Raw genomic sequence first — 12,019 nt, forward strand, 5'->3', positions numbered from 1 at the left:
CTGCTAAGCTATGCTACAAGGCTAAAAATACAACAAACCTCTCCGTTTGCCATGAAATCAGTCCGTGTGCAGGGATGCTATGTGATTGCAAACCTGCATATGAACCCACAGACACTTGCTAATCTGAATTCAGTCTGTACTACAGAAAACCACAAACCCCAGTGCTGAACTGTCAGAAAGTTCAGTGCAGAGCCCTGGGTGGGTAAACTTCTTAGAACAAAGGTGCAACACCCCCACGCTTAATGTCTCTTAAGAACTCAAGGCTTAGAGCCAGCGACTGGCACCGCTGCCTTCTCAGCATGGGGATGGAAAGCTTGGCAACTCAAGGGGTTCTATCCCTCTAAAATCAAGTTTGCCATCTTCTTTCCTCAGTTTGAGGTAGCGATTGTTACAGCAGCACCAGCCAGACCCTGTGGGAGGTGGGAGTGGCCTTAGTGCCCGTCTCCCAGCGAGTTCGAAGGCATCCAAGCCCTTTGGAGGTCAGGCTGAGAACACGGCATTTTTTGCTTAACTGAACGCTAGACAAGGGAACCGGAACCAACAGGGCCAACTGCAGCCCCAGCCCACGGGAAGGAAATCTCGGCATTACAGCCGGTGAACCTGTGGGATGCGAGCCACGAGTGCTTTCCCTGCACGTTAGCACGAGCGTGGACACGCTGCAGTCCAAAGAGCCAGGCCTGGCCTACCCTCAGTTTTGCCAGCGCATACATATCAGTGAGGAGCACGGGGGGGAAACCCGCACCCACTGACAGCTCTGCCAGGACAAGCCCCGGTGCAGGTGCAGTTACGCTGGCTCCAGCTCTGTAGCTGGCACAGGTGCGTCTCTACTAGAGGAGCATGGCGGTATGGCTGCTGCCCACTTCGTACTAGAGGCAAGGTTTGAGAGTGATGTCAGCAGCAACTTCCCACGCTGGTGTTAGTGCCTCCATCTCTATTCACTTCTAGAAGTGCCGGCTGCGCTGGGCTAAAGAGACCCAGCACGTTCGGACGCGGGTGATAAATGAAAAGCAGACCATATGGCAGCTGATGATAACTTCATCTGAACAGACTGAGGGGCCAACCCAGCACATGACCCACGTATCTCTGGCCAGCAAGCCCTGGGCTACCACCTCTTTCAGTGGAGTACAGGTGGTACAGGCGTGGCTCCTGCAGCTACTCCAAACTGCCAGCTGGGGTAGCACGAGGACCCTGGCCATGCTCAGCTGGGACAGAGCCTGCCCGTTTGATGACATTCCTTCTGGAGCAGTTACATAAGCAGCAGTAGGTTGGTCAAGTCATCCTTCAGAAAAGAGAAGCCAGACACACAAGAGCAGTTCCCTCTTTTATTATCTCACACCTGAAAAGCTCTGAGCACGACTGGTTCATTTCAGCTCCTTCACAGCCAAACCTGAAGAGAAGGGAGGGAAAAAGAAAGGTTGAGTAGCTAAAGAGAGATCGATCACACTCATCATTTCTGCTTGCCTGGCTGTGAAACCCTGTAACAGGTGCACTGCATCCTGGAGACAAGCTGCTGAAAGGACTGTGGGCCCCAATGACAGGTCAGGAGTGGATTTCTCTGAAGCCTAAAGCTTCCAGACTTGAGACCTCACTCCCATAGCTTTCAAAGCAAGAGCAGTTGCTCAGATGCTGCAAGGCTAGGGCCAGATATTCTGTTTCAGAATTAATACTGGGAGAGAGGCCATGATTTTCATACAGTAGGCGGGGCAGCAAACCCCATTGCTGCCCCAATGGAGGGCACTTAGCCCCCACACCTGGAATTCAGCACCAAAAAGCCACTTGAATTGGGCTGACACATCAAGAATGTTTTTGCTGATCTCAAACTCCATGGGATGGGCAGGGATGGTGTCCTTAACCTCTCTTTGCCAGAAGCTGGGAATGGGCGATAGGGAATCGTCAAGTGATCCATCCCCTATTCTGCTCATTCCCTCTGGGGCACCTGGTATTGGCCACTGTTGGAAGACAGGATACTGGGCTAGATGGACCTTTGGTCTGACCCAGTATGGCCGTTCTTATGGCAACACCAGAACCTCTCCTAGTAGCAGACGGCTGTGGCAAGAGGGAATTATCTCCTTCCCCACTTACAGTCCCTCCATCATTCCCTTCAGGGCAGGACTTGCAGTTCACACTCTGCCCATGAGTGCATGTGACACCAGGGGCTCCCGGAGGAGCACTGCCAGACAATCAGAGTCCTTTGGGTGTTATCGGATCTCTATTGCTGGCGCCTCAACCACCTCTCTGCTTGTTGGTCCATGTTACCCCATATGCATAGTCTCATTCACCCTTTTAATTGAAGACCATTACTTTCTGCGGTGACCCCTGTTGTCAGCCTCATAAGCGTCTCCCATATTTTAGCAGCTCTCTTCCTGCTCTCTTTAAAAAGCAGCACTTTCATTACGTTAACACATGAAACCAGTGACTGCAGGGCTGGACACTTCTCCGACACTGGACTCCGGCAAAGCACAAAGCGAACTACCAGGAATAGGGGATACACAGCCAGAAGCAACAAGCCCCTAAGACAATGGGACATGCACAGCATTCAAGTGATACTAAGTGAACCAAAATTAGACAGACAGGGCAACCCCGCCCACAGTAGTTCTCCCTATGAGGTGACGTTTAAGGCACCTCTCCATAAGGCACCTCTCCAAAAAAAAAAAAAAAAAATAAGGGCCATATATTTGGAGTTGAATGCCCCCACCCTACACTCACCCATGCAGTATGTCATTTGAAGCTTCTTTAATGTATGTGCAGATGAGGTGTGATGTGAGGCTATCAAGTGGGGCCATATCCCTGTAGGCACAGTGAAACAGTGGTACCGAAAATGAGGACGTATCATAGAATATCAGGGTTGGAAGGGACCCCAGAAGGTCATCTAGTCCAACCCCCTGCTCAAAACAGGGCCAATCCCCAATTAAATCATCCCAGCCAGGGCTTTGTCAAGCCTGACCTTAAGAACTTCTAAGGAAGGAGATTCTACCACCTCCCTAGGTAACGCATTCTAGTGTTTCACCACCCTCCTAGTGAAAAAGTTTTTCCTAATATCCAACCTAAATCTCTCCCACTGCAACTTGAGACCATTACTCTTCGTTCTGTCATCTGCTACCACTGAGAACAGTCTAGAGCCATCCTCTTTGGAGCCCCCTTTCAGGTAGTTGAAAACAGCGATCAAATCCCCCCCCATTCTTCTCTTCCGTAGACTAAACATCCCCAGTTCCCTCAGCCTCTCCTCATAACTCGTGTTCTAGTCCTCTAATAATTTTTGTTGATCCTCCTTTGCTGTTCCAGAAACACTGCAGTGACTATAGGTTTTACTGTTTAAGTTACACACCGTAATGTGGTGTTTCCCAGATAAAGATGGTCATTGGTTCTGCAAGGGCAATTTTCCCCCTACAAATAATGCTGTTTGGCACGTGACAAAAAATGGCAACTATCAACATTTTGCCATGTATTACCATGAATTGGTTTCATATCGCAGACTCTCAATTGTCCAAGTACCCCACAAGTGACTGTAATAGTCGGATATTTTCACTTAGAATTTGCTGACCAGATCAGCCTTACATTGAAGGTTGTGCAGCAGTAGCAGCTGACTGCATATGTCCATAGTTTGTCCGGCAGAGTGGATAGATACAATGTACATGAATTCCTAATGTCATGCTGCTCCATTTGTAAGCTTTTGCACATACAACGTAGCATCTAGTCTGGAATGCCTTTGAAATAGTAGTCCTAGCCTTTGAAATAGTCGAGAACAGTAGTTCTCAACCCAATTAGCATACAGTTGCAACCCAGATGCATGCTAAAGGCTGGCGGGCCCCACGCGGCCTGGGTCTGGGCTGCTGCACAGCTGCCCTGCCACCCGGTAGGGTCTGGGGCTCCTGCTGCCTGGCTCTCCACCCAGGGCTCTGCTCCTGGCCCCACTCTGTGGAGGGGGTCCCTGGGCAGGAAGTGCTGGGGATGGGGGGGAAAGAGAGAGAGAGAAGCGACACTGTGGTTCTCAACCTGAGGCCCAGGTAACACGCTGTCAGCTGCATATGCAGCCCACAGTGATAAATAGGTTGAGAATCACTGGTCTAGGAACTAGCTTTTTAATTCAGTGACACTTATGCACAGGTTAGCATTAGTGTTAGAGGTAACATTCAAATTATGAATATGCAAAAGCTATGAGAGAAAGAAATGGCCTAAGAACTAGTAATGAAGTCCACAAACAAGTCCTTGCCCCTGCACTGAAGAAGGATAAAGATCATGTTACAGCTCTTACTAACCACTGTCAGTAACAATGACAAATTCATTTGACCCTGAATCACATCCAGACATGCTTAACAACATATCTACCTGTACATCGGATGTTGCATCAGACAAGAGTCTACTGAAAACAAAAGACGTAGGTGAAGAACAAAAGGAGAGGTTTGAGAGAGGTGCACTTGATTTCTGATGGGATCTGTACCTTCTTTAGTCCAGCCAAGAAATCAGACATTTAGTCTAGAAAGGGAGGGACAGTCATTACAGCTGTCAGTCCACAAATTGCTTTCCACAGAGCCCTGTCCTTAGAAAATGCAGGGATGATGTTTCAATGGCAACTGTTCTTAGTTGCCCAGTATGACCTGTGCCTATGTCCTCTTCCACACTGATGGAACAATGAGAACTGACAAAGCTGAATTAGGGCATCAAGCTGAAAGAATCCATGAGTTAAGAGCATGCAACAAAGAAACCACAGTGTACATCAGAGATGCTGTGGCTGTCACACAAATCATGGCTACAGAAAATTACAGACATTCAATGAATTGGCTGCTCAGTACCTGAGGCAGGCGCTAAAAGGATTTGACAAAATTAATTCTATAATCAAAGTTTTTGACAGATATGACAACAGTAACTCTGTGAAAACTGCAGAAAAACAGTGCCAGATAGGACATAAGGTTGGATGCAAGAGTTACCAGAGGATGGGTGGACACCCTGCACCTCCATGGAAAAAGTTTAGAAACGTGGCTGGCAGGCAACAAGCAGGCACTTGGTAAAATTCCTCTGTGAATATGCAGCTGAGCGCGCAGGAGCAAACCCGCTCCCTCTTGCTGGAAGCTTTTCCAATAGTGAAGCAGTGAAGTCCATCACCCGCAGAGGGCTAAAGAAGCCTAAGGCTTGTACAGTATTCACAAGGAAGCTTCTGCATTATGTACGTGCCAATATGACGCGTGTGTCTCGGTGTCAAAGGAGCCGTAGTAATTAGGTCCCCGATTCAGATATTTTGGTCCTTGCTGTTCGTTAATTTCCAAAAATGGAACACACAGATAACATGTGGAGTGAAACAGTCACTGTTACCAGCACAACTGACTAGCATTACCTCATCCCTGTGCATGCAACTTTTCCACACACTCACTCCTGACTTCTGCAGTACACACATTAACAGGATGTGACCCTGAGTCATCCATATTTTGTATTAGGGGAAAAAAAAAATCTGTTTAACATTGTCAAAGCAGACGAAGCTTACTGCTTCAGAGACATTGCCAAACTGGGAGAGAGATGGACAAGGTGCAATTTCTGCAGCAAAGAAGTTGGTAGCAGTGCATGACCAGAGCAAGAAAGAAAAAGAGACCCACAAAGACCTCAGTTGCTTGTGCCTCAAACTAGCCATCAAAAAGACAAGTGTCACTGGCCAAACTCCCACCATGCATGTCAGTAGTTTTGAAGAGCACGTCAGGACACGCTCTTGGCAAACAAAGATTTGGATGCCTGTGCACAGATATTGGATCACCACTGCAACATGGATGGAAAAAGTGTGGATGAACTATTTCCTGTATGCTTCAAGGCCCCAATGACATCTGATCTTCAGCAAGATCTTATTTGTGCCTAAACCAATAACAGTTGCCAGACAATCAACTCTGTTGCAGTCAGGACAATTTTCCCTGCACACACTGTTGTAACCTACACACTCGACAGAGATCACGATGATGAATGAGTTGATGTTGACTAGAAATGTCACCAGTGCTATTACATTTCAATATTACCTATATCAAATTTTACCCTTTAGATTGTTGTTGTAACACTTTGAAGTATTTGCATTGGTTTCTGTTAGTTTAATGACTATTATTTCAAGACATAAATTTGAGTTTCTTTGACCCCAAAGTTGTCATTTAAACATATTGATGGTGTCATCATTTATCCGTTTCTATGGTAACGGCAGCACTTGACAGTAGGCTCAATAAGCTCTCAAATGATGCATGGGATGTGCGTAGGTGTAGAGCAGAGGCAGGCAGACTTCTTCGCCTGAGGGCCACATCGGGTTTCCAAAATTGTATGGAGGGCTGGTTAGGGGAGGCTGTGTCTCCCAAAACAGCCAGGTGTGGCCCAGCCCCCGCCTCCTTTCTGACCCCCCTGCTGGCCCCATCCACCCCCCCCCGGGATTCCTGTCCCATCACCACCCCCTGCTTCCTGACCACCCGCGGACCCCCCACCCCTGACTGCCCCGTCACCCCATCCAACCCCCCCCCGCTCATTCCTGACTGCCCCCCCCAGACCCTTGCCCCATCCAACCCCCCTGTTCCCCGCCCTCTGACCACTCCGACCCCTATCCATACCCCCTGAACTCCCCTGCTCTCTATCCAACCTCTCCTGCCCCCTGCCTGGAGCACCAGCAGCCCAGAGCACTTGCTCCAGTGGCAGAGCGAGGCTGCGGGGGAGGGGGAACAGCAGGGGAGGGACCGGGGACTAGCCTCCCAGGCCAGGAGCTCAGGGGCCAGGCAGGAGAGTCCCATGCGCCGGATGTGGCCCGTGGGCCATAGTTTGCCCACCTCTTGGGTAGAGGGTACAGTAAGTTGACCAAATCAGTGTATCTGCTGCTTCCCTATTTCATGTACTGTAGAACACTGTGAATACCCACAGCTTACAGATCCGATCAAGCTGAGGGAATGAACGGCGAGCCAGAACGAGGGTCTGTGCTCCATAATGTAGCACTACCCTTCATCAAACGTGTGTGTGTGTTCTTTGGCAGCTCTTGTATGCGCAGAAAGAGCCATTTCACATATCCCCTGCTCAGCCTAGCAGCGTGAGGCTCTCAAAAGTAGAGCAAACAAAGGGGGTCCCAAAGCCTTCACTTTCCTGTTCCACTTCACGTCACAATGAAAGAGGGGCGCCACTGGTAACTCTAGATAACACAAGAGGCTGGTTATAAGTACTTTGAGATCTGAAAAAATGCTATATAAAATACAGGACACCCTCCCCCACAGTCAGTTACCTGGTGGCAGGGACTGCTTCAATTTCTCAGCCTTCTCCTTGTCTGTGATGACCAGAGTGTAGAGATACCGGCTGCAACGCACCTTAAATTTCACATTGTCTTTGTTCTTCTTGATCTTGACAGCTGCAGTAGAAAGAAGCTGGAGTTAGCACATCATTAGTGCCTTGCGCACACAATAACTTTTGCAAGCCACTCCAGCCAGCCAAGGAAAGTCTCAGGAACCCAGTGAAAAAAGTAGCCCTCCCACTACAAGGCCTTGCACACCAGTTATTCTGCCTCAAATGTTTAAGTGCAGAGCAGAATTCAAGACTATCTAACCCTGGCCACCCTACTGCCATCACAAAGGGGCACAGTGAAAATCCAGCTCAAAAACCTCATCAGTTTGTTAGTGTCAGCTGCAGCTGAAGTGTTTTCACTGGATTTAACTCACTCCAGCCAGTAAAGAGGATAGACCACATGAGGATTTCACAAAGCAAACAGCTGTATATTTCAGGCTATTGTCCCCCAACACACACAAAACTTAATGAACTGAAATTTATAGTGCCACAAATTCCAACAGAGTCAGACAGTTTAAGTGTTATAAGGTTGTATTTACCATTATGATCTTTTTGCACATAAACAACATTTCAAGTTCCACCACCATGTTTTTACATACAATTCAAGTTATCCAAGGCTGCAGAAGATGCTTTAAATCCAGTTTTTCATCTTTGTCTTTTAGAACCAATTTAACTAGACAGTTCCTTCAAACATATGAAACTGTGCTTCTTAGCCTCCCTTCTTGAAGCAGAGTATGAAAAAGCCCCAAGAGTTCTGCATTACAGAAGCTATCAGAGGTTTACCGAACCCAGAACTGGTTGAAATGCTTTTTAAAAATGACACTATCAGCCATAATAATGTTTCAAGTACTACACCATGCCCTCACCTCTTGCTCACATAATGGGTTTTACAAAGCCCATTTTCAAGTATTTTTCCTCTTTGTTGCAGTGCAAGACCCACACAAAGAATGGAACAGTGTAAATGGGGCTCTCAAACTAGGTCGTGACATTATGTGGGGCTTGCGAGCAGTCAGCCCAACCCTAAAACCTGCTTTGCATCCAGCATTTATAATTGTGTGAAAGTGTTTTTAATTTATAAGGGGGGTTGCACTCAGAGGCTTGCAGTGTGAAAGGGGTCACCAATACAAAGGTTTGAGAACCACTGGGAAACCACACACGAAGTACTGTCAAATGCTAAAAGCAAACCGAAGAGACATTTCTCATTTTGCAATTAGTCATCTTAGGTGCCACCTGAAACAATAGCAGGTACGACAATTACAGGCAAAAGAGTGAGTTAATGGTGCCTCTTTCAAAAGAATATGAAAAGCTTTTGATATTAAATATGTGGCTGAAAGGCTAGACTGAAACTGACAAGACACAGGATCATACCATAGTTGCAAATAGTTTCCAACATCACTTATTTGCCAAAACCCAAGTGCAAGGTTGTGTGTCCCTGTTCACCACATTCCCATGAAGGGAAGGAGCCGCACTCCTTACACTACTTGAGGTGCCCCAATAGCATCAATTCTTGCAGGAGAAATGTAGTCCTGAACTTGGGTCATGACAAAACAAACACAAACGCAGTTTATAAGAAAAAACAAACTAACATTGGTATAACCACAGTCAGGCTCTCTATTTAACAGGCATTGCAATTAGCCTCTACTTGCTTTATTTAAGCTCAGATGCTGCTATATTTATTTAGTGATTGCCACTTCCTGGATGATTATTTTTGTAGCATTCAACACAAGGTATGAGAAAACTATTGTAATCCCAGAATTTGCTCCGCTCCCCATCTTACACCATTTAATCAAGGTCACCATGTTAAGTACCAATCCAATGAGAAACCACTACTTTTAGACAGAGCTCCACAGGGCAGGAAGTGCACCTCTACTTAATACACATACTAACACTACTATATATTAATCTTAAACAATTGAATAAGTCACTAACACATTCATTTGTGTTGGGAAGAACAGCCCCCACTCTTGTTACAGACGGAAGTGTGTGGGTCTAGAGCAGAGTCAGGTTTATGTCCCCTGCTAGGGACAGGATTTACCCATTAGTAGCAGACATGACAAGATTTTGTCAGTTATTTTTAGTGAAAGTCACAGACAGGTTGCGGGTAATAAACAAAAATTCACAGAAGCCCCTGACCTGCCCCTGACTTTTACTAAAAAATACTTGGGGGTGGGGGTGAGAGAGAGCATGCCCACCGCTGTTCCGGAGGTAGGGGCTGACCCTTGCTGAAGCCCAAGGAGACCGGACACCTGCCAGCTGCTCCAGCATCCCAGGGGGCTGACACCTGCTCCAGCTGTGCCCCAGAAGTAGTCCCAGAGGTGCTGGAAAGTCACGGAATCCAGGACAGAATAGTAGCCTTAAAGATGGTGAACAGGATCTACACTGAGCAGTCATTCATGGTCAGTCCTGTGTCAACTAACTTAGACTCTATACAGTTGCCCTTGGACAGGAAGTTGTAGCATGTGGGCAAGCCCCTGACCAATCGTCTAACGTGTACTCATCGGCTCCAGGAATTTAAGTCCCAACATCGCTCCCTAACAACCACGTGGCCATAGCTAAACATATAAGTAAGCAGACATGCTGTGGGGCCCACGCACTCTGTCTGCACTAGGGTAAAAAGATTCCCTCCCTTCAGCTTCTACGGAGGAAAGCCCTCTTTAGCACTTCAACAGGAGATGATTTTTTAGAAGACAGACGGAAGCCAAGCAGGCCCCATGCAGGGCTTCAACCCAGCCCCTGGGCAACTAGTACTACTCACATTTGGCATCCTTTCTCCTGGCTGTAAGCAGGAAGTCTTTGATCTCTTCGATTTTGCGAGGCTGGAAATACGTACATAAAAAAAAAAAAAATTTAAATGATTATTATGAAGACTCCCTATCTGGAACGCCCCTCAGCTTGGCGAGCTGCGGGAGGCATGTGTCCCCGAACCAGCCAGCCCTAGGCCGCTCAGCTGCCCGACAGCGGGCTCGCACCCGGGAACTGCTCCGCCAGCCCCTCGCACCCGTGCCCACCCTCCGGGGCACTGGGGGAGCGGGGCGTGAGCCCAGGTCCCCAGAGCAGACGGGGAGAGACTCCCCGCAGGGCCGGCCCGCCCTCGCCACGCCGCAGGGTCCCCCCAGGGCCCGGCCCGCCGCCCCGTCCCACCCGAGACCCAGGCGCCCATCACCCCCACGTGCTGGCTCACCATGGCGACCGGCCGGGCTGCGGGGACCTGCGGGAGAGAAAATCCAAGATGGCGTCAGCGCGGGGGTGGGGGGGGGGTGAGAAGCCCCAAGCTCGCCCCTCCTCGCCCCCGCCCCGCCCCGCCAACCGGCCCGCCCGCCTGGCCCCACACCCGCTCCCCCGTGTCCCTCATCCCCTCCTCGGGACCCCCGCACCCGGCCCCGCCGAGGATGCCGGCGGATCCAGCTGCGCACCCCCCGGCCACTCACTCAGACAGCCACAGACGCGGCGGTGAAAAGGAACAAGTACTTCCGCATCCGGGCACTTAAACCAGACCCAGGCGGCTACTGGTGCCGAGAGCAGGCAAAAGGCGCCGGGGGGCGCTCACAGCAACACAAGTGAGGAGGGCTGGCTAGCCGGAGACGTGCTGGTTTATTTGGGACCCTAGGTTTAGACAGGGGTTACAGTGTGTGGTTGTGAGGGGGGGGGGGTGTTGGTGTCGTGTTTGCTATTGTCTTCATTGATATGAATAGCTAAGGATAGTGCTGTCGATTTTTATTACAATTATACTAATTGTATTAAGATTTTAATTAATGATAAACAATTAATTCACAACTCACGGTTGGGGTGTGTGTGTTCCTTATAATATTTCCTTTGCCGGTTAGTCCGGATCTACTAATATTGCATTACTCCCAGCTGGGGGTCATTGTAGACACGACCACGTTCTTGTTAATGTAGAGTTGAATGCCATCCATTGCAGTTTCTTGGCTGACTGTTACAACCTCTCTTTGCTTAGTGCTGTGATCTGGGTCTTCCAGCATGTTACCGGCTGTTATAAAGAGCATGGGGATCAGTTGTTTTCCATGTCCACTGACGGTAGGAGAAGCAGCAGTGGACTTAATCTGCAACAAGGCAGATTTATGTTAGATGTTAGGAAAAACTTTCTAACTCTAAGGGTAGTTAGGCTCTGGAATAGGCTCCCCAAGAGAGCTGTTGGAGTCCCCATCATTGGAAGCATTTAAAAACAAGTTGGACAAACACCTGTCAGGGATGATCTAGATGTTCTTGGTCCTGCCGCAGCTCCGAGGACTGGACTTGATGACTTCTCGAAGTCCCTTCCAGCCCTATGTTTCTATGATACAAGAGGAGAGAGTATGCTTTTTTGTGGTTAAGGCAACCACAAAATGAGACTGGGTTCTGTTCTCAGTTTAACTCCAATTTTGCTGTGTGATTTTGGACACGTCAAATCCCCCTGTGTTGTGCCTCAGTTTCCCCATCTGTAAAATGGGGGTAATGACACCTACTTTATATGGTGGCTGTGAGGCTCAGTTCACTAATCTGAAGGCATCGGAGGGAAGCTGCTAGAGAAGAAGAAAGCAGGGTGTGGTTAGGGCTATCATTATTTATCAGGTTAATTATGGCAGTGCCTGGGGGCCACCTAAGAATGGGGTGCCATTGTGCTAGGCACTGGACAGACAGAATCAGAGACAGTCCCTGCTCCAAAGAGCTTACAATTTGAATAGAGCAAAGGGGCAGGGAAAAGTTTAGAACACAGAAGTGGAGCCCATCTGGGTTTGTACAGTGC

General features: G+C 48.6%; 1 protein-coding gene across 1 annotated transcript; it reads right to left on the reverse strand.

Moving 5' to 3' along the window:
- Nucleotides 1-1,308: 1,308 nt before the first annotated feature.
- RPL38 (ribosomal protein L38) lies at nucleotides 1,309-10,790 on the reverse strand. The gene is made up of 5 exons (XM_073310180.2): nucleotides 10,704-10,790; nucleotides 10,457-10,483; nucleotides 10,031-10,091; nucleotides 7,220-7,342; nucleotides 1,309-1,387 (listed from the first exon to the last, which is right to left on the reverse strand). The coding sequence occupies exons 2-5, from the start codon at nucleotides 10,457-10,459 to the stop codon at nucleotides 1,362-1,364; spliced, it is 213 nt and encodes a 70-aa protein (XP_073166281.1). The 5' UTR covers nucleotides 10,460-10,483; nucleotides 10,704-10,790; the 3' UTR covers nucleotides 1,309-1,361.
- Nucleotides 10,791-12,019: the final 1,229 nt, after the last annotated feature.

Source organism: Lepidochelys kempii, chromosome 14 (genome assembly GCF_965140285.1).
Source record: "Lepidochelys kempii isolate rLepKem1 chromosome 14, rLepKem1.hap1, whole genome shotgun sequence".
NCBI classification, from domain to species: Eukaryota; Metazoa; Chordata; order Testudines; family Cheloniidae; genus Lepidochelys; species Lepidochelys kempii.